General features: G+C 34.9%; 3 protein-coding genes across 5 annotated transcripts; all 3 read right to left on the bottom strand.

Moving 5' to 3' along the window:
* Positions 1-5,496: 5,496 nt before the first annotated feature.
* On the bottom strand, positions 5,497-6,219 carry LOC127120976 (uncharacterized). The gene has a single exon (XM_051051599.1). The coding sequence runs from the start codon at positions 6,217-6,219 to the stop codon at positions 5,497-5,499; it is 723 nt and encodes a 240-aa protein (XP_050907556.1).
* A 4,057-nt stretch (positions 6,220-10,276) lies between these two features.
* Positions 10,277-12,501, bottom strand: LOC127120975 (zinc finger BED domain-containing protein RICESLEEPER 2-like). The gene is made up of 3 exons (XM_051051598.1): positions 10,719-12,501; positions 10,422-10,607; positions 10,277-10,350 (listed from the first exon to the last, which is right to left on the bottom strand). Exons 1-3 carry the CDS (start codon positions 12,499-12,501, stop codon positions 10,277-10,279), a joined length of 2,043 nt encoding a protein of 680 aa, XP_050907555.1.
* Positions 12,502-20,467: 7,966 nt separating this feature from the next.
* Positions 20,468-22,822, bottom strand: LOC127117446 (homoserine kinase). Of its 3 annotated transcripts, none has more exons than XR_007801979.1 (2): positions 21,133-22,822; positions 20,468-20,911 (listed from the first exon to the last, which is right to left on the bottom strand). XR_007801979.1 is itself a non-coding variant. In XM_051047463.1 (2 exons), the coding sequence occupies exon 1, from the start codon at positions 22,777-22,779 to the stop codon at positions 21,643-21,645; it is 1,137 nt and encodes a 378-aa protein (XP_050903420.1). In that variant the 5' UTR covers positions 22,780-22,822; the 3' UTR covers positions 20,468-20,911; positions 21,604-21,642. The 3 variants fall into 3 exon arrangements, 1 of the variants encoding a protein (XP_050903420.1); XR_007801978.1 differs by having other exon boundaries at positions 21,592-22,821; XM_051047463.1 differs by having other exon boundaries at positions 21,604-22,822.

Below are 22,822 nucleotides of genomic sequence, written 5' to 3'. Positions count from 1 at the left end.
TGTGTGATTGGGCCTAACTCAACCCTACAAAACCGGTTGGTAGAGTGAGGATTGCCCCCACTTATATACACATGTTCAGGCCATATATTGTCCAATGTGGGACTCTTAACACACCCCCTCACGCCCAGGACTGGACATCTGGAGCGTGGAAATAAATGGTGGGTGACCCGATAGTGGAAACCATAGTAGGTGGCCCACCGGATCTTAAACGAAGCTCTGATACCATGTTAAGAATGTGTGATTGAGCCTAACTCAACCCTACAAAACCGGTTAAAACCGGTTGGTAGAGTGAGGACTGCCTCCATTTATAAACACGTGCTCAGACCATATATTGTCCGATGTGAGACTCTTAACAAAACGTTACCCGACCAAAGCCGATTACACCTCTTTGTGGAGGTCTTCCTTGTCCTCGATGCCTTTTTTTATCATATGGTAAGTCTCTGTCTGATATTTGTTCCGACTACTATCCTATATAATTTTACAAATTTAATAAAAGAAAAGGTGTTTTCTACCCTCACATGGAAAAATGAACGACACTCATTTACTCAATGTAAATTCTGAATTAACTACAAACGAGAGAGAGATTAACCCGTCTTTTATAGACAACAAAAGTAATTAGTTTTAAAATATATACTTATATTTGATTGGCTTCCTAGTTTTTACCGTCTTGTGATTTGATACTCGCGTTTCAATTTAACATATTTAATATACAAAGAGAGATACAACTTGTTTCCATTTGTCTTTTTGTGTAAAAAGAATAGACTGTGACTTGACGTTATCATTTGTCAGAACCCACACAACTTTTATCAATACAATCCAACAAACTATACTTTTGCTTTAATGAAGGGTGCCTGCTTTTTCGATGCCTTCAATATTAACAAGTGACAGTACAACTGCAATTTCGAAATTTGAAAAAAAAATTGAGAAAGAGGAAAGCAACAGCAATAACAGCCTCACAACTGCTGCATTATAAAAAATCAATAGCAAAACCTAAAAATCCAGTCTTTATACTGCCCTTATGGATTGGTTTCCAGAATATTTAATTTCATACTAGTCAAGCCAATTATGTTTTTTCATCTTCTTGGACGGTGTTGTTCAGATGCAAGAAAAGATACTCTCATTGCTAGCATGTCAAGAAGGTAAAGCATAAGATATTACTAAGTCAGTCCAAAATCTATTTGATCCCATTGGATTATCTGAAATAGAATGGTTATCTAAGCCGGTATGAACCACATTTGAATGTTCCAATTTAGTCCAATTGACAAAAACCATGACAAAAAATGATAGTAGTGAAAGTGGGACAAATATTTTCAGCCCGAGTAAGTATACAGCAGAATCCAAACCACCATGTTTAATTAGTTTCGGTTCCAGCATTTTCAAAACACTGCAGGCGATGATGGTCTTGAATATTCATGTCATCTATATCATCTATTAAGCCATACAACCAAGGTGGTAATTGGTAAACCTCTACAAAGCCCCTGACTTCAATAGCTCAGTCCCGATGGTTCGGAACTGACTATAAACTGCTCTGCAGAATCGCCTACATGTCCTATTAAATACAACATATGAGGTCAATCTAATTGTATATGTATTCTATGTTAAAATAATTAATATATATATATATATATATATATATATATATATATATATATATATATATATATATATATATATATATATATATATATATATATGTTTCTGATAACAAAACAACAACATCAATAAAATAAAATGCGAAAATAGAATTAGAGGTTTTACCTCCAACCATTATTGCAGTGTTGTGAGTGCACTGCCTTTGATTCTTCCAAGTTCTTGCTCTCAATATAGATGGTCCATAGAATTGATTATTGGCATAAATGAGTCATAGAAAACTTACTCAAGAAATAAATATGTGAATCATAGAGATAGTCCCTCTTAAAACAAATAGTCTCATCTATATAATACAACATGTCTATTTTCAAGTATATATCTGTAATGTGGTAACTAACTTGACGAATAAACCAATGTTTACTCTTGGTCCAGATGTAACATATTTTCTCAAACTGATGTGCGCATGAAAATGAGAAAATATCACAATATAAGAGTTTTATTAATAAATTATATGTATACAATCATAAGGAGGACCCAAGTCCCATGTTCTCTACATGATCCTTAAATTTTATTGGTGGCATGCCCTTAGTCAAAGGATCAATGATCATTAAATCAATACTAATGTGATTAATAACTACTATCTTATCTTTAACTCTTTCTCTATTGGCTAAATACTTTATGTCGATGTGCTTGCTTCGACTTCCACTTTTATTGTTCTTAGCCATAAAGACAGCTGCTGAATTATCGCAAAAAATCTTCAGAGGTTTAGAAATAGAATCCATGATTCTAAGATCAGAAATAAAACTCTTAAGCCATACACCATGAGAAGTAGCCTCAAAACAGGAGACAAACTCGACTTCCATAGTAGAAGTAGCAACCAAGGTTTGTTTAGTACTTCTCCATGAAATAGCTCCATCAGCCATCATAAAAATATATCCTGATGTTGATTTGCGAGAATCAACACAACCAGCAAAGTCGGAGTCTGAATAGCCGATCACATCAAGATTGTCCGTCTGCCTATACATTAGCATGTAATCTTTTGTTCCTTTAAGATATCTCAACACCTTCTTTGCAGCTTTCCAGTGATCCATACCTGGATTACTCTGATATCTTCCTAAGATTCCAACAACAAATGCAATGTCGGGCCTTGTGCATACTTGAGCATACATAAGACTTCCTACAACAGAAGCATATGGAATGTTCTTCATTTGTTCCCGCTCAAAATCATTCTTAGGGCATTGATTCAAATTAAATCTATCGCCCTTGACAATGGGTGCAACACTTGGTGAACAATCTTTCGTTCTAAATCTCTCTAAAACTTTATTGATGTAGGTTTCTTGTGATAGACCCAAAATTCCTCGAAGTCTATCTCTGTGGATCTTAATGCCAATGACATAAGATGCCTCACCCATATCCTTCATATGAAAGTTTTTAGAGAGGAATTGTTTCACCTCATGTAGAAAACCTTTATCATTGGTTGCAAGTAGTATGTCATCCACATACAAAATGAGAAAACAAATTTTACTCCCACCGACCTTCTGGTATATACATTGATCCATGGGGTTTTCAATAAACCCAAATGAGGATATCGTTTCATGGAATTTAAGATACCATTGACGAGAGGTTTGTTTTAACCCATATATGGATCTCTTAAGCTTGCAAACCAAATGCTCACCACTAGTAGAAGAGAAACCTTCAGGTTGTTTCATATAAACCTCATCCTCTAAATCACCATTAAGAAAGGCTGTTTTCACATCCATTTGATGTAACTCAAGGTCAAAATGTGCAACTAATGCCAAGATGACACGAAGAGAATCTTTCTTTGATACAGGAGAAAAAGTATCAGTGTAATCGATTCCCTCCTTTTGAGTAAATCCCTTAGCAACGAGTCTGGCCTTATATCTCTTAATGTTGCCTAATGAATCTTTCTTGGTTTTAAAGACCCATTTACAACCAATGGCCTTTGCCCCATTAGGTAACTCTACAAGATCCCATACGTCGTTGTTTTTCATGGAATTTATTTCATCATTCATGGCATCATACCACAAATTTGACTCTTTGCAACTCATGGCTTGTCTAAAGCTCTCAGGATCATTCTCAGCTCCAACATTATAGTCAGATTCTTGTAGATACACAATGTAATCATTAGGAATAGCTGATTTTCTTGTCCTAGTAGATCTTCTTAATGTTTGATCAACATTTTCTTGTGGATCTTGTTGTTCAACTAATTGTTCATCATCTTGATGACCAACTTGATTTACTGGATCATCAGTAGCTTGTGGAGTCTCGATGATTGGTTGATCAACATCCATTTGAACTTGAGGGATGTTGTAAATAGTAACCAATCTATTACTTGAAGTGGAAGGTTCATACTCTATATAATCATGCATAGAAATTGAATTTTTGATTTGATCGCTCCCACTAGTCAAATGATTTTCAAGAAAATTCACATTTCTTGACTCTACAATCCTAGTTGTATGAGATGGACAATAAAATCTATAACCTTTAGACCTTTCGGCATATCCAATGAAATACCCACTAATGGTCCTCGGATCTAGTTTCTTTTCTTGTGGGTTATAAACCCTTACCTCAGACGGACATCCCCAAACGCGCATATGTCGTAAACTCGACTTCCATCCTTTAAATATCTCAAATGGTGTCTTTGGGACAACCTTGGATGGAACCCGATTTAGAATATACACAACCGTCTTTAGTGCTTCATTCCATGATGATTTAGGAAGATTAGAGTTGCTAAGCATACTCCGCACCATGTTCAATAATGTTCGGTTTCTTCTTTCTGCAACACCATTTTGGTTCGGAGAACCGGACATGGTGTATTGGGCAACAATCCCATGTCTTGAAGAAACTTAGCAAATAGACCAGGTGCTTGTCCACTCTCAGTGTATTTACCATAGTATTCACCACCCCGATCTGATCTCACTATCTTTATTTGTTTTCCACACCGGTTCTCAACTTCAGCCTTAAAGACTTTGAAGGCATCCAATGCTTCGTATTTATTGTTAAGCAAATAAATATTCATATATCGTGAGTAATCATCTATGAAAGTGATGAAATATTTCTGACCATGTGCATCCATATCAGGACAACATATGTCTGTATGAATTATTTCTAATATACTTGAACTTCTATTGGCACCTTTCTTAGACATGTTGGTTTGCTTTCCCTTAATGCAGTCAACACAAGTTTCAAAATCAGCAAAATCTAGAGTATTAAGTACCCCATCTTTTACTAACCTTTTAATTCTCTCTATGGAGATATGTCTTAATCTTCGATGCCATAACATAAAGAATTCTCATTAATATTACACCGCTTAGTGCCAGTTTGAACATGCATTGAACTATAAATGGATTCGATTTGTAAATTAATACGGTAAAGACCATAAGACAATATACCATTCCCAACATATTCCGAATTATAAAATAATTCAAACAAGGTGTCTTTAAAATTAAAGGAATATTCAAAAGGTACAAGTCTAGAAACTGAAATCAAGTTTCGTGAGAAACTTGGTTCATAAAAGGTCATTTCTAATTTCAAAACAAAACCATTATTCAAAATTAAATTGCAAGTTCCAATAGCTTCCACATGTGAGCCCATCCTGCTTCCTGATAGGACAATCCGCTCACTTCTCACTGGCTTCCTTAGGTTTTGCATACCCTGTAAGGAATTTGTTATATGGATTGTTGATCCAGAATCAATCCACCAGGTGTTAATATTAACATCGGTCATATTAGACTCATAACAAACAAATGAGAATAAATTACCTTTCTTCTCAAGTCATTCTTTGAATCCAGGGCATTCCTTCTTCATGTGTCCTCCCTTTTTACAGAAGTAACACTTTGCTTCTTTCTTGATATCACCTTGCGGTGGTATTTTGAATTTCCCTTTCTAATTGGCTTGTGACTTGTCAGTTTTGAAAGCTTTGTTCTTCCCACGAGTGTTTGTCAGCAATGCACTCTCACTATGTTCCATTACAAGCCTTTCTTCTTCCTGAATACACATGGTCATTAATTCATTGATTGACCATTTGTCTTTATGTGTATTGTAGGAGATCTTGAAAGGCCCATACTCAGACGGAAGAGAGTTCAGAATATAGTGCACCAGGAAGGAGTCAGACATATCAACCTCAAGTTTCTTAAGTTGAGCTGAAATATCACACATTTTCATTATGTGCTCACGCACACCTTTCACACTGGTGAATCGGTAGGAGGAAAATTTCATAATTAATGTGCTTGCCAAAGCCTTTTCAGAAGTGACGAACTGATCGTCAATGGCTTTCAGTAAATCACAGACATTCTCATGCTGATCGACAGAACCACGTATTTCACCAGTGACTTTAGTCTTAATGAACATCACATTGAGCCGGTTGGATCTCTCCCACCACTCATATAGTGCGATTGCAGCTGGAGTACTTTCATCTGTAATTGCAGGTGGTTCGTCTTTCCTAATAGCATAATATATGTCCATCCATCCTAGATGGAAGAGAATTCTTTCCTTCCACACCTTATAGTTATCTCCTCTGAGCTCGGGAACATCACATCGGATATCAGAAAAATTAGCAGGTTGAGAAGTTAAAAAGATAAACAAAATTGATGTCAAAATTTGAGGCATAAATATTATCCAGATTGTATGTATTATCAATATAAACATACCATAAAATTCTTGCAACATAAAAATTATTTGTGGGTTAAATTTTAATGTAATAAGATTTTTAAAAAAAAATTGCGATAGATTTTTTTTCAAACCTCACACTTTACGTGTATGATATAATTTTATTTTTCTATCCAAAATTAATACTTTATGATAAAACTATCAAATTATGTACCAATTCATAATTCCTGTGGACAAGTTATGAAAATATTTTGACATTTTATCCTAATTAATCATACAAATATAATAAAAATTCATGTAGGATAAAATTTATTATACCACGTATAATTAATTACAATTTTATGTCTAATAATTTATGTGATCTCAAAACTTTAAAAAAATAATCTCAATTAATTTAAGGATGCCGTGACTAATCCAAATTAATCAAAATTATAACGATCACTAGACAATTACGTAACAAAATAATAAAATTATAAATCAATTTTAATTTATGCATAAATTTAATTCAAAGATTAAATAATAAGACATAATGATCCGTAAAAATGAAATCATATGGATATGAACATAATCAAAATACATGTTTAATAAAACAGCCAAGCGGTAACATTCTTTCTCTCTCAATATCGCATTCTCAATATCGATGATGTATTTCTTTTGTTTGGGGACCAAAGAAAGAAACCGTTAGATTCATGAGACAGAATGATTATCACTAGATATTTCCTTTGGATAATTTCAAATGCAGAATGATTATCACTGCCTCCCGCAATTCGATATGTACATGAGCAGGTTGGCATTAGCATTTGATTGTTGTAGGGTCATTGATGCTCATTACCTTCTAGCAGAAAAACACCTGTGACCTCCTAGCGACACAATGTATTATTAAATCATAATCTGCATATAAGTACATACATCAAGTTTTTCACAATTTAAACATTCATTCCATTCTCACTACCGACTTTAACACTATTTCTATGGTATGGTATGGCATGATCACATCGTATAAATGAAAAAGATAACTTATTTGAGTATGGAATTTTGCATGGCATGACGTTGCCAAAAACGCCGGAAGGGTGGATGTGTGATCTAAACGTCGTCCGGATTGATTGAATCGAGTTTCCGGATTGAAATTGGCAACCTTGTCGATGGAGTTCTCTCTACAGTGGCGATCATTTATGGCAAGCGGCTGTCTAATTTCTTCTTTAATGTTGTCGTCATAGGTAGATTATTTCTTCAACTGGTCAAGAGCACAAAGATTGGAGAAGAAGCAATGTGACCATTTGCATAAGCCCACTTATTAACAACTTCTTCATTTGGAACTACTACTAAAACGAGTATTGACTTGAAGTTATTCCCATACACACAAATATCTTCAATTATTGGAGTAATCTGAGAAGTGAGCCTTTGATTCTCGCCTTCCATATTTTTAGTTTCTTGCAAGAGATACTTGATTCCTGCTTTGCACATATTTCTCTCTTCAGTCACCAAAGAGGTTCTGTCGGTTAACAAAGATTGAATTCTTTGAACCAGTTGCATTTGGGTCATCAACAAGACCACACTATCATTTGGCTTGGATGTCAATTGATGTGCTGCAGTGCCGTCTAAATCTGATTTGAGTAGGCATATCGGTAACCGCTCAACATCTCCATCAAAGATCGTTTTTACGGAAACACCGGTGTGTCCAGATCACGATAACCAAATATTTTCATATCATAATATACATATAAATCTTAGATGACATTATTTCTACAATGTAGCAGGATTGCATTATATATTACAACACTCTAAAACATAAAATTTACTTATCTTTCAATGTCGGTGTATGTGGATCTAGCTGACATCTCCACCATGGTTGTATCTTCTATCCACTCCGACATGAGGTTGCTATTGGAGTAATTGAAGCTGGTAGAACATATCCGACAGTAGTGTATGTGTTCATTTTAGAGAGGAAGAGTACACATACAAGTAGAACCGGAATCCGACTATACGAAGTATTTCACTGTATTGATGGGACGGGTTGATAGAGAGAGTATAGCTAATGCATGTGATGCTGCTAACTCCTGATTGATTAGTCATTATCCTTTTCGGTGCAAAGAATTTAGGATTATAATGTATTCTTAAAACGGGTGTCTCCCATTGAGAAAGCAACAAACTGTTTTGATATCAACTATTAAGAAACCCTTTGAATCCACACAATACTGGGTCGTCCCAAAACAACCAACGCGTGACCGCTAAACATAACAAGGGAAATGTCTTGGGGTGGAGGAAGGTGTCGACGTTATCGATGAACATCATTCCACACTATTCATAATAATGTCATCTCTAGTGGTAGGATTAGGGCTGGACAACGGGCCGAGTTGGGCGGTGTCGGGCCCAAAAGCCTCACCCATCCCAACTCGCGCTTAAGCCATATAAGCTCATTTTCGCCCATTTTTGTAATCGGTTTGGACGGGTTGCGGGTTATGCAATCGGTTTAATCGGTTTTATTGGGTTGATATTATTTTGAACCCAATAATACATTTTGATAATATTTTGAGCTACAAATTACTACAACTTAGATTCAAAATATATTCAAAGTATCAAAAACTTCAATCCAAAATAACAACTGTTATACTACTTTCACACAGACCTTAAAAAGAAATTAATAAATTACAACCACTGTATCATATACAAAAACTCAAAATAAATGAGAAACAAGAGAACTTTTGAAAGTATATCAAATAGTTGCAAATTGTTGGTCTTTGGATGATAGGACTCAAAATATTTGTGTCAAGTTTTGGTTCTTGAATTACAAGTGCTTCCACTTCCACCTAAGTCACTTCCACCTAAGCCAGACCATAACATTATCGATAAGGCAGACCGTAACATTATCTGTGGGAGTATGGAGAATATCATACCTTCATCTTCAAGAGCTTTTACAGACAACCTGGAATTATGAACAAATTTTAGTTTAAATCATAAGCAAATGCTTATCATACCCATAGCAAGACAATATAAAAATAAGAGAACTGACTTGATCCTATCCAATAATAACTTGAGCTCTCTTTCTAGTTCTTCAACATGCATTCCTCTCTCACCTAACCTGCAATTCAAAACCAATTTCAACATTTCTCAGCATAAGGTAAAAACTCATAAAACATACCCAAATCAAAACTACAATATCAGCCTTAATTAATAAATATAAATTTTGATTAACACTGATAGAAGTCAAATCATTAGAGTCAATCTACCATTTAGCTTTAGTGAAATAGCATTGTAATTACTCTAAGCATCACTAATTGAGTTTAACTTGTTTTATAACCAATCATGTCACAATAGCAACAATTCTTAATCAAATCAATAACATGAATTTAACTTGTTTTATAGTCTAGCTCTTCAAGAAATGGGAAACAATAAATTACCACTATCATATGGCTATCATGAAGAGATAGACAATTCTTAATCAAATCAAAGCCGTTAATTCTACACATGTAAAGGCATACCGATATAAAGTAAACACACATCAATTTTGAAGGTCTTGGTCAACTGCATCATTTTCAGCCTGGAAGAGAAAATTAAGAAATAACGAAAAAAATAATAACATGACACTATTTTTTAACCAATAACATAACACTGTTAATTAACATAGCGTATGTTGCTGCTCATTTACCAAGATGTTACAAAATGTATCAATTGATCCTGGCTATATAGTGTATCGTCACATTTTTACCAAGTTGTTCCTGCATGGCCTCAAAATGTTCTATTGGACAACCGACCATGACATTATCAACTTCAGTTTAAAATTAAATAGTATTAAATCCAACTAATAAACCACTAATGATAATTAACACAATAATATATTGTTTGATGCATACCAAAATTTGGCTAGCTTGAATATCTTCAAAATCCACGGGACAAAATATATATTGTTTGGCCATTGAGTAGTCACAAAATATAAGTCACATATGACTTCAAAAAAAATTGTTGAACTGAAAAATTAAACAAGAAAAATATTAAGCTTTAAAAAGGAATAAAGTAATAAGTAAATCAAATTAATAAAGTAAATATTCCTCCATATTTTTCAAGCACAACCAGAAGGTTGTGGCTGAGACGGTAAAGATCCTCTTCTTGCTGTTGAAGAAATTTCTTCAAATTCTGAAATAATGAAATAAACATTTTTTTTAGAAAGATATAACAATTATGAAATAAATATATAATAATTTTACCTGTTATAATATCTTCAGAAAGCTCAAAATCTTCCATGAGGTTCAAGTCTTTGAAATAGGTAAAAGACGACTTTAACCAATTCTGGGTGCAAATTAATGCCTCTGCCATTTCAGGTTTTAGGGAGCTCCTATAAGTTTCTAAGACTCTCCCTCCTGTACTGAAGGCACTTGATGCAACCGTAGACACTGGTGTGACAAAAATATCTTTAGCTATTGTAGATAAAATAGGATATTATGTTGAATTGTGTTTCCACCACACAAGAAGGTCAAATTTAGGATCCCTTTTGACACACTTACTAGAGTAAAAACCCTCAAGCTCATTTTGTTGATCAATCGAGTCTTGTTCCTCTAAATGTTGCTCAAAAGCATCGGCTCTAGCCATCAGTGAAGGACGGCCAACTATTGTTTCATCATTAGAAACATTATTTTCACCACTACCAAGAGGTTGTCTATTATGATTTTGGTCATAAGCTTGCTTATACCAATCATACAATTTTTGTAATCTCTCTTTTATAGATTTGATCAACCCGGTAGCAAACACAGATCCAACTCCATACATATCCTTAAAAGTCCACTCAATATAACTCAACTTGTATCTTGGATCCAAAATAATTCCAAAATAAATCAACTTGTTCATCTTACTAGCACACCCCCAATATCTATTATACTTTTCCATCATGTCCCTATCCACAGTTGCAAAAACACCATTCAAGTTCATAGTAGCTTGCTTTAGCTCACAATAGATCGCAGACACTTGGTGAAAAGCACTATGCAAACTCACACTTTGAGAGGTGGAAAAAACATTAGTTGCTTCATAGAATAACTTTAAAAAAGAGATAAAAGCTCTAACAATGTCCCAATCATCACTACTAGGAGGACTACCTTTTCCAAAGAACTCCCTATAGCTCGACTCTTCATAGTCAAGCTTATCAAAAGCAGCTTGAAACTTCTCTGCAGCCTCAAGCATCAAATATGTCGCGTTCCAACGAGTTGAAACATCGAGACATACTAGTTTTTTACAAGTTATTCCAGCAAATTCAATGCATTCTTTAAACTTGGTTGCCCTATGAGGTGAGGACTTGACAAATCTAACAACATCCCTAACACTAGTAATAGACAAATGCTTATCTTTTAAACCCTCATTTACCACCAAATTCAATATGTGAGCAGCACACCTCATATGAAAACATTTTCCATCCCCCATCATCCCATTCATAGTTGATATTTTTCTATGCAAATATGCTACAACTACATCATTTGAAGTTGCATTATCAACAGTTATGGTAGACACATTCCTAATTCCACAATCCCTTAACACCTCTTCAATCTTCCTACTTACCGTGTCACCCTTGTGGTTTGGAATAACTGTGAAGCTTATAATTCTTTTTTGATAGTTCCATTCGTTATCCACAAAGTGTGCCGTAAGGGTTAAGTAGTTTTGATTTTGGATAAAAATCCAACAATCAGTAGTAAGTGCTACCCTATTGCAGCTGGACTTAAAGAAGGCTTTTAGTTTTTGTTTCTCATCCAAGTGTAGCTGAAAACAGTCTCTAGCTATTGTACGCCTAGATGGGAGAGTAAATTGGGGTTGCATTACTTTAGAATAGTACTTAAAACCTTCCCCCTCAACTGCACTAAATGGTTGTTCATCTAGAACCACAAAAATTGACAAAGCTTTTCTACAAGCTTGCTTGTCAAATTTGGAACTAACTTGACCCAAACTAGATCCTTCTACAGAGGGGTACGTAAGAATAGTTTGGGTGGGATGAGTGGTTCTAGGCTTCTTTGCACATTTTAAAATGTGATGGTTCATGTTGGTGGTGCCATGAGTCCTAGGGCCACATAGGTATTTTTTGTGGCAGTATTTACAAGCTGTAGTTGGTGTATCAACTAAGTCATCTGGTAATCTAATAAAGTGCTCCCAACAAGCAGATGATTGCCTAGAACCACTTGCACTAGCTTTCCTCTTCTTTGTAGGTTGGGTATTAACTAATTCTGGTCTAACAACTTCAGTTGTTGCTACTGAACCAACTTCATTCATGACATATTGAGTAGGTATAGTTTGATTAGGATGATCCATCACTGAAAAATGAAGGAGCCATAAGCAACAAACCATCACAAAAAGATAATTAAATAGCTGATAATGACACATTTTACTACTTGGTTAATGCTGACAGTATCCTCACAATATACATTAAATAGCAGAATTAACATGATCCATTAAAACTAATATGCAGTGAGAATAATCAAAGCCATATTGTAAAATGAGTACTGAAGACCAAAATAATAATAAATCAAGCCTTATCCTATGGAATTAGTTGCATGAATTTTATCAATATATCAATATTTAAAAAGTTAATGAAATAGGAACTAATGAATGAATTTTATATATAATGTAAAATATAGACTGCATTATTCAAATATTAAAATAGTGCAGTAACATAACCCTTCCAATAATGAATTTTATAAATATGGACTATTAAAATTTCTAATATGGATTATTTATAAACAATAATAGTACAGTTAGTTTATACTGCATTATTACTGCACTACTGCACTAAATATCAATATATAATGTAAAATTTATAAACAATTAATGGAAGGGTTATAATTTGTAGCACTAAACTAGCACATAAGCAACAACAATATACCATACATTTGGTATGCACTAAACTAGAACATAAGCAACAACAACATACCATGCTAAAAAACTTATGATTCTCTGTTATACCAAATTTTTTTTTAACTGCAATGTGTTGGACTTGTTACAATAATATAGGGCACACCTCCTTTCTCATGGACAACTTAATGATTTTATAAATATGGACTATTAAAATTCCTAATATGGATTATTTATAAACAATAATAGTACAGTTAGTTTATATTGCACTATTTCTGCACTATTACTGCACTAAATATCAATATATAATATAAAATTTATAAACAATTAATGGAAGGGTTATAATACTGCACTATTTTAAAACCTATTTTGCGCACAATAATACATGGCACACCTCCTTTCTCATGGACAGCTTGATGGAAGTGGGTAACCAATACACCATATGAAGTAATGAGTAAGACTTAAATTGTTCTCAATCATATGAGTTTATTAAGAATTAAAAAGAAACATGTAAGACTTTTGGTAGAAACATGTAAGACTATGATACCTTATTTGTTTAATTTGTCAAGGCAAGACTAGCCACTGATATGAGAACTGAAATATCACTTGCAACTACAACCAGTTTAATTGTTATTAATAGCGGATCGCAAAAAACCGGATACATGAAATATCAGATAACATAGCAGGAAAAAAAACTGACATAAAAATAAATATTTCTAACATAAACCAAAAAAGAAACCGACATAAAACTCAATATTTCAAACAACTAATAAAGCATAATGTATAGTAGCTTGTGTTGCGGGAAAGAGATGAAGGAACAGAGTGAAAACAGAGCAAAATCATGAGTTGTGTCTTTACCTAAGTTCCAAAAATCACGGTTCATGCAGGGGTAGCAAAAGACACATTCCAATTTCCAAAGATCAACCCAAAGTAATCAAATATTATGCACAAATCAAGTTTTTAAGTTAGAGAGTTAGAGAGAACAAAGAGATTCATCGAAACAACAACAATATAAACAAAAAAACACAAACTCTAATCACCCGTAGAGTGAGAGAACTGGTCCAAAGCCTTTAATCACCTGTAACAACAACAATCATCATAAACCCTAAATTAAAAACCTTAGATTCAGAAACCCTAATTAAAAAAATCCTAACTAAGAGTGATAGAACGGAGAGTGTGTGAAAATATTAGAGAATATGGGAAGGAAACAATTAATCACATTGTAACTGAAATGAAAGAGTGAAAGATTTGGGAACGAGAGGAGTGAGGGAACGAGAGAGTGAGAGAATATGGGAAGAAAAAACGAGAGTGAGAGAAGTGAGAACAAGAGGAATCTATGACAAAACGTTGTGTTTCGTAGATGGGCGGGTCTGGGTACCCGTGGGTCCATTTTTGGTACCCGACCCGTTCTTTTGAACCCCCTGTAACCCGGTTTGGTAACCCGTTTGACCCGTTGGCCCGATCCAACTCGCCCAAATTCTTTTTTTTTTCCGGGTTGGGCTGGGTGGGCGGTTTATGTCCACCCCTAGGTAGGATGATTATTATCGCCTTATAAGAGGTCGGCTCCATCTTACTTACTTTGATACTCTAATTGGAGTCTCGCTAGTAAGTATAACGCGACTACCGATATGTTAACATGGAACATACTCGATCTCAAAAAATTCTAATATGTATATAAATGATCCTCCGATCTTATATTATAGTTGGTCAAATTAACTTTCCGAGATGTACAAAGATAATTTTATAATTTCACAAAATTCAGGGAAAGAAAAAATGATAAGGAAGTCGGTTATACAAGGGGAAGATATTAACATTTCTCTCACATCTGTTATACTCAACGGAAATCATTTTGATTGCTCTATGATTAAATGAGTGTTATCTAAAGATTACTCGCGAAAGAATAAGGGAAAAGAATAGGAATAGATAGAGTGTTTGGTGAGGATTAGGGCCCTTATGCCAACGTGTCCTTCTAGTGCAATAAGGAATTCAGAGCTCTGTAGTAAATAGAACTAAAGGTGGGAGATGAAAGAAGACTGATAAAGGTATGGTTTGAACCAAAGGATCATGTGATTTGAACCCATGAGTAAAGATGGGCATGAATCAATATGTGGGAAGCCAAGGCATGTACCACTATATGGTGGGGTTGGAAACAAAGAGAATTAAATGTTTGTCGTAAAGGCAAACATCTCTCGTTTCAAAGGGAGACATTGGGTGGAGCTCAAAGAAATAATGTATTTGACTCAAAGATAGAGTATATCACATGGAATGAATAATTGGTAGAATATATTGAATGAAGATAGTGAATGGTGAATAATGAATATGAATGGTAGGATAGAGAAATAATTAAGGTAGAAAGAAACTGAAAATATTTGGTAAAAGTGACAAAAATGTATAATTTGGAATCAAAGGTAAAGTATTGTTGGAATTCATAAAGGAAAAGGTAAAGAATAATAATTAGGATGAATGGAATGGGAAATAATAATTAGGGTGCTCGCCAATGGTTTGAAGCCTTGTGCCTACGTATTCTCATCTTGCAATAACAAAGTCAGAGCTCTGTAGTTTGTGGAACGAATGCGGAATCCTAATTTGGTTGCAATGACCATAATCATTGTCATTCTTTCTTGTGTTTTATCGATATTTCCCCTTTCCTTTTTATGAATAAATAAAGTTCGGTGATGACTTTGCTTAGTCCATCATGCGAGCGTGCGATTGCGCTTCGTTTAAGTCGTGTTCTCTTTTTTCGAGGTGCGCCAACAACCCTAAACTAAGGGAACATACAACAGTTATGATCAAATTAATCAAAGAACTCAAAATCAATATTCGCATGGGAAGCAACTGATTAAAAATGATCAATTAAACCTAAACCAAACCTAAACTAAGGGAGCAAGCTTAACATTAACTTTCTAATCCCTATGGGTAAAATGGTCATTATCCATAAATTGATTAATGTTGAATTATTTCCTAATAATTAAATCTAATTAAAATCAACTAATCCTAATTAAATCTACCTAAATCCAAACATGTTATGTAGTGAAATTAGGCTAATCTACAAAATTAACACAAAAATATCAAGAAAAAACATGTAAAAGAAAATCATGAAAAAACATATCAGAATTGCACAAAAACATGTAAAAGATAATGACTACATGCTGGCAAAGGATACAGTAAGAAGAGTCATCAAGCCACCATATAGACTTGGTTATACAAATCTCATAGCATTTGCCTAAATCTCTGCAAGTGAGGTTCTTGATGAAGAACCTGGAGACTACAGGGAAGCTATGACACTGAATGGATGATGAGATAAAATCGCTTCATGATAACAACACTTAGGAGTTGATCTAAAATCTGTAGGAGCCAGGTTAGTCGATTGTAAGTGGATTTTCAAGGTTATAGAAGGAATCGAATGAGTGATGTCAAAAATATTTAAGGTAAGGCTGGTTGCTAGGGGGTTCACTCCGAAAGAAGGAGTCAACTTTAATGATGTGTTATCACCTGTTGTAAAGCATAAATCCATTAGAATGTTGTTAGCCATGGTGGTAAAGTTCGACCTAGAACTTGAACAGATGGATGTGAATACCACTTTCCTGTATGGTAATCTAGATGAAATAATCATGACGAGGTAACCTGAAAGGTATGCATAAAGAGGCAAGAATGATTATGTGTGCAACCTAAATAGGTCACTATATGGCCTAAAACAATATCCTCGACAATTGAATGTGAGATTTATAAGTTCATGGCACACATAGGTTTCACTAGGAGTCAATTTGACCACTGTGTTTACTCAAGATTTCAACCTAGAAGTTCACTTATTATTTTTTTGCTTTATGCTGATGACATCTGTTAAAATAGTTTTCGATGGGTAAGTATTTTATATCGTCTCCATATTAGTGCGATATCACCTTCGTTCTACAGTTAACAATGTTTTAAGTAAGGGTTTCAAAGGGTTTTCGATTATGAAAAGAAACATTCACTAGAATAATTAATAACTGTAAAAGATTCGAACTTTAACGGTTTAAAAATCATATCAAGATTAGAGTTCATTAACCTATTTCATATGCATTCGACTAATCTAGCATGTGAATTACATTTATAATCAATACAACCATATATCTCTCATCAACACCGCTTATGTCTAACCGGTGTTGCGATTTTTACCATATTATTTAATCGATGATCTCTCAGCCTATTAACCATACTATTTAAGACTTGATACAAGTGAATATCAAACTCCAAATGTATGTCTAGACTTTGGTGTTTGATAGATGAAAACTTAGGTCAAGACTTGAAAGATATTTCTTAATAATGATTCAAATCACAAATATACATAAAAGTAAAGATAGCCATCTATAATGATCATTAACTAGTTCACATACAAAGGATCAAAAGAAATACATACTATTTATATTAATTACATCTAATCTTGACAAAATGGGGTTTAGCTACACATCATGGTAGCTTGTTTCATAAGAGAGATGAAGAGATTCACAGGCATCAATGTCGAAAAGTCGAAGATTAATGCTCCAAAGACTTGATTATGAGTTCCTTTGATATTTTTGGTGTATTTTTCTCTAAAAATGGGTATTATGTCTAAAATTATGAAGTGCAAAAGCATATATACTAGGCTGAAAAAGCAGATCGCGCTAAGCCCATTCAGAGCTTGCTTAGCGCGACTATATGACAAAAAGATAAAACCCCCACAAACAGTGCTAAGCGTCGCGCTGAGCGCGCAACCTTCTGCCTGGCCACCTATAAGCGCACTTTCATCATGCTGAACCCAAACTGAAACTCTTGATTTCCATCAAAAAAATGCATCTTGAAGCTTTCCTTTTTCCTTTTAAGTGACCAATGCTTCAATTATGCAAGAAAACCTACAAAATAAAATGAATATGATCAAGCTATATAATGATATTTACACGATAAATCTAAAAACCAATTATCTACACTAAAGTTAAGATTTTGCCATAAAATTCCAATGAAACCAAGTGAAAAGGGCCACAAAATACTCTTGATTATATACAAAATTTGGCCCTTATCAACATCATCATAGCAAGAAACAGTGTCAAGGATGTAATAAAGGTGAAGGTTGAACTTGACAAGGAGTTTGAAATGAAGGATCTGGGAGCTGCCACCAGAATTTTGGAGATTGACATCCGGAGAGATAGAAAGTAGTAGGGATTATTCTTATCTCAAGAGACATATCTGAGGAAGATTCTCGACAAATTTGGTATGTTGAATTCAAAGCTTGTCGTAACGCCAACAAATTATCAATTCAAGTTAAGTACAACTCAAAGTCCAAGTAATGAAGTTGAAAGAGCATATATGAATAACATCCCTTATGCCGGTATAGTAGGTTCTTTGATGTATGCAATGGTATGTACAATGCCATACATAACTTACGGAGTGAGCTTTGTAAGCATGTATATGGCCAATCCTAGGAAGGCACATTGGCAAGCTTTGAAGTGGATTCTGAAATACATAAAATGATACCTGAGGAGTTTCATGGTTTATGGTGAAGCCACATGCAATGGCAAAGTCAAAATTGAAGGATTTGTTGACTCTGACTATGCAGGATGTATGGATACTAGAAAATCTCTTTCTGGATATGTTTTCACTATGTTTGGTACATCAATCAGTTGGAAAACAACACTTCAGAAGGTTGTAGCCTTATCAACCATTGAAGGTGAATATATTGCCCTCACTAAAACTGTAAAAAAAACATTGTGGCTTGAAGAGTTCAAGGTAAAGTTATCACTGTTAAATGTAATAGTCAAAGTGTTATACATTTGTCGAAGAATTCAGTCTGTTATGAGAGAACCAAGCACGTTGGTGTTAGACTGCATTTCGTTAGAGAGAAAATCGAGAAAGGAGAAGTGGAAGTGCTGAAGGTTTCAACCGAAGATAATGTTGCTAATATGATCACCAAGTCATTGTCTAGTAGCAAGTTCTTTAACTGTATGCAATTGACAAAGTTGCATGATGATATCCAGTATGTTCTCTTGATGTAGTAGAGTTTGTTCCAAGGTGGAGATTTGTAGTATTTGAATCGAACTCTACACTCGTCAGGGATAACTTCATGGTTTGATTGGGATGTGCATGTTGCTGTCAAAGTCTGATCAAGCGCATACAGTAGTCGAAGAGGTGTATGTTGTAGTCGAAGTCAGATCTAGCATGCAATGACTTAAGTTAATTACTCCCTCCGTTCCTTTTTAAATGTCACTTTCTTGATAAAATTTTGTTTCTTTTTAATTGTCACTTGTAAAGTTCTAGGTATTATTAAATACACTTTTGTCAAAATTATCCATAGGTAATTATTACAGAGACAGAGAGAAAAAGTAAAATAAATATAATAAATGATTAATGATATTATAGGTAAAATGAGAATTATTATTTAAAAGATAACAATAATGATTAACTTTATTGATATATGTAAAAAGTCAAAAAAACGACATTTAAAAAGAAACGGAGGAATTAATACTTTGTTATCTAATAGTTATGTATGTTATCTATGAGTGTTATCATCATCATCATACTCTAGTTTGTTAGAGTATGAGAAAAGTGAATTGATATTGACTTGTAATCGGTTAACCTTGATTGAATTGTTTTATTGATAATTCAAGAACACTCGCTTTCTCACGGATTTGCTGCTTTTGGCATTGTTTGTCACAACAGCAAAAGCGCACATATTCTTGTTAACTTATCAGAATCCCCTACTCTATTTGCTCCAGAAATGAGATTCATCAAACTTCAAGAAACAAACAAAAATAGAGTACACCGAGTGCTTTACAACATCACCACCGCAAACAATCATTATAGAATTCGGGGTAATCCTTAATGCTACTTGTACACTTCCTAAAGTTATTTGAGCCACTGAAATAAAATAGAATTTTAGTATCTCAACAAAAGAGGGCTTAGTCAGTAACCAAACAGAAGTTCAAAGATCCACTTACAAAATGATAAATTGAATCAAGAGTCTTTAGATGCCTAATGACCAATAGTATAATAAACTACAAAACTAGATTAAAAAAATGAATGGCAGCCATTATTTCTTAAGATAAGATATTCTAGTCAGTAGTCACAATGACATAATCATCAAGCAAAACCTTCTGAGTTGCAACTTGAAACAATGATGAATCTTCCCTGTCTCCATAGATATGCTTCATTCCTATCCTTGCTAAATATGTAGTTTGCATTGAAACCTCTGAGGCTATTTTTTGTGCTTGCCCATGATTCACAGTGAGTTACGAAACCAGATCTGTTTTCCATTTCTATTTACTCTTATTTACTGTTTTGTTATTAGCTGTTGTTCAAACATTTTTCATTCAAATACATAAGTTCAGTAGATAAAATACTGAACATCAAAGGGGCAAAAAAAGTTCACATGAAATAGAAATGAGCTGTATAGGTGATGATTTAACAGGCAACCATATAAGCCAACTTACAAATTAAAATTCATTTGTGAAGTGAACTTCCAAACATTTTCTTGAATTTTACCTCAACAGAGCTATACAAAACCTTGGCACTAGAAAAAACCATTATACTGCAATACATCTTAGATACTATCCAAAAAACAAGATTAACAGTAACAGCAAAATAAAATAAAATAAACTACAAAAGACTTCTTATTGAGGTATCTCAAGTAGAGCAATATGAAGGAGGAAAAACAAAAAAGCAACGAAAATGTTGTTTAGAACATGCCTTTTGAGCCCCCACCACAAGATTGATCTAAGGACCGTCTTTCATGATTATTATTCATCTATCAACCGTGTTTGAATGGTTTTTCTTTTTATTGAGACCTCAGCACCTCAATGTTGTTTCTATGACAAGTCACCACACCATAGAGAAATCCAAATTTTGGAATCTACACGTCTCTCTGAAAAGGATAAATATAATAAGTTAGATATCAGCAGTACTAGATCAAGTAAGCTTGCTGCAGCAAATTTGTCAACCAATTTGTTTTAGACATACATATCACATATGAGATTAAAATTGGTGCAACATTTGGCGAGAGCTTCTGGTATAAAATTCACTAAAGAGGAGTGAATGAGTTTGTATATCATATTCGTTTTTAATAAGTTTCAAACATAACCTTACGCGAATGAAGTATATATGAATTCTGAAGAGGAGTGCAACATAGTGAAGAATTTGTTTTTGAAATAACTGATCAAATAGACCCATGTCAAGATCATAAAGGAGTACCCCATAGAATAACAATATTACATTCTCATACAACAAGTGGCATCAGTTACCAATAACAAAGAGAATATTCACACAATCATTTCTTTCTATTTGCTCTGTAAAGGCTTCAAAACTTCAAGAAACAAACAAAAATAGAGCACACAAAGTGCTTTGCATCATCACCACCACCACCACAAACAAACATTATAAACAAAACATAACCTTTCCTTAGTTTCTTTTAGTGAATTGTCCAAGAGAATGCATAACCATTTTAATAGAAGCAAGTATGATATGAAATGAACCATCCAAAATTTTGGAGATTGAATCATCATCGGTAATCATCATGACTATGATTATGGTAGAAATGGGGCATACCTACTGACCCACCTCCTACCAGCAAAGCAGCTACACTGAAATTGAATTATATCAATTTGAAGGAACGCCGCTAAGAAGTCTAGCACCGAGGCGATCAAGCTGATTAACATTAGCAGAAGCTTTCAAGTTGCCATGCTTTTGAAAAGCCCGAACCATCTGTTGGCCAATGAGGCGTCCCTTTTCCTCATCATCCGTGACAGCAACAGCAGTAGGTCCAGAACCACTGATAGTGCATCCGAAAGCTCCGGCTTCAATAGCAGCCTTCTTCACAGCAACCATCCCTGGAATCAACGCTGCACGCTTCGGTTCAACAATTGTATCCGACGACAACGCCTTCCCCAACATGAGCAAATCTCCCTGTAAAACTCCAGCCACCAGAGCCCCTGCCTGGCTACAATTCCAGACATGATGCGGCATCCCTATCTCTAAAGGCAGTGCCGCTCTCATCTCTTTTGTAGGGGCTTCGAATTCAGGTGTGACCAATACAAAATAAAGCTCCTTTTCGGACGGGAACTTCAACCTCACCAACTCCAGCGGTTCATAATTCCTAATGAGAACAAATCCCCCCATGATTGAGGGTGCGACATTATCAGCATGATAACCAGATACCGTTGCCTCGGATTTCAAGCATGCAAGAACAAGGTCCTCCACGCTCAATCTCTTCCCGAATATCTCATTAACCGCAACGGCAGCCGCAGCTGCGCTAGCCGCACTGGACCCCAACCCACTCCCTAAAGGCAAACCCTTCTCCAGCGAAATGCTAAGACCTACAGAACGAATGCCGAGCATTTTCATAGCCTCGATTGCGGCAATACCGGCACAGTTACAAAGAGGATTTTTGCTGAGTTTATGGACATCCGGACATTGGCCTGAAATATCGGAAATAGATATCTCACCTGGACGAACATGACGGTCGACCTTCACCGAGACCGTGTCGCCGATACCATGAACAGCACAGCCTAGAAAATCGAAGCCGGAACCTAAATTGGCGACGGTGGCGGGAGCAAAGGCTTGGACGGAGGAGTAGAGTGCAAGCGGCTCTTGTTCGATTTTTGTAAAAGAAAGTGCGAGAGGGTTGTGAGCTTTGCATGTGATTGTGAAAAATGGTTTGGAATAGAAGGAAGATGGAGTGGCCGGGAACCATGCAGTTGCAGCCATTTGCAGCGAACACGTATAGGTTGTTAACATTCTTCTTTCTTGCCTTCTACTAATTTATACACCAACTACTCCT

This window comes from Lathyrus oleraceus, chromosome 2 (assembly GCF_024323335.1).
Source record: "Lathyrus oleraceus cultivar Zhongwan6 chromosome 2, CAAS_Psat_ZW6_1.0, whole genome shotgun sequence".
Taxonomy (NCBI): domain Eukaryota; kingdom Viridiplantae; phylum Streptophyta; class Magnoliopsida; order Fabales; family Fabaceae; genus Lathyrus; species Lathyrus oleraceus.
Note: the sequence above shows the minus strand (reverse complement) of the source record. Positions and strands in the feature narration are given on the sequence as shown.

Excerpts from the sequence above, each read along its gene's own strand:
- LOC127120975 (XM_051051598.1), bottom strand. The coding sequence starts at position 12,501 with ATGGATCATCCTAATCAAACTATACCTACTCAATATGTCATGAATGAA. Across the intron at positions 10,608-10,718 it reads GCTTGAGGGTTTTTACTCTA|TGTCTACGGTTGCATCAAGT; the intron begins GTAAGTGTGTCA and ends TTGTCACACCAG. Across the intron at positions 10,351-10,421 it reads TTCTGAAGATATTATAACAG|AATTTGAAGAAATTTCTTCA; the intron begins GTAAAATTATTA and ends TCATTATTTCAG.
- LOC127120976 (XM_051051599.1), bottom strand. The coding sequence starts at position 6,219 with ATGCCTCAAATTTTGACATCAATTTTGTTTATCTTTTTAACTTCTCAA.
- LOC127117446 (XM_051047463.1), bottom strand. The coding sequence starts at position 22,779 with ATGTTAACAACCTATACGTGTTCGCTGCAAATGGCTGCAACTGCATGG.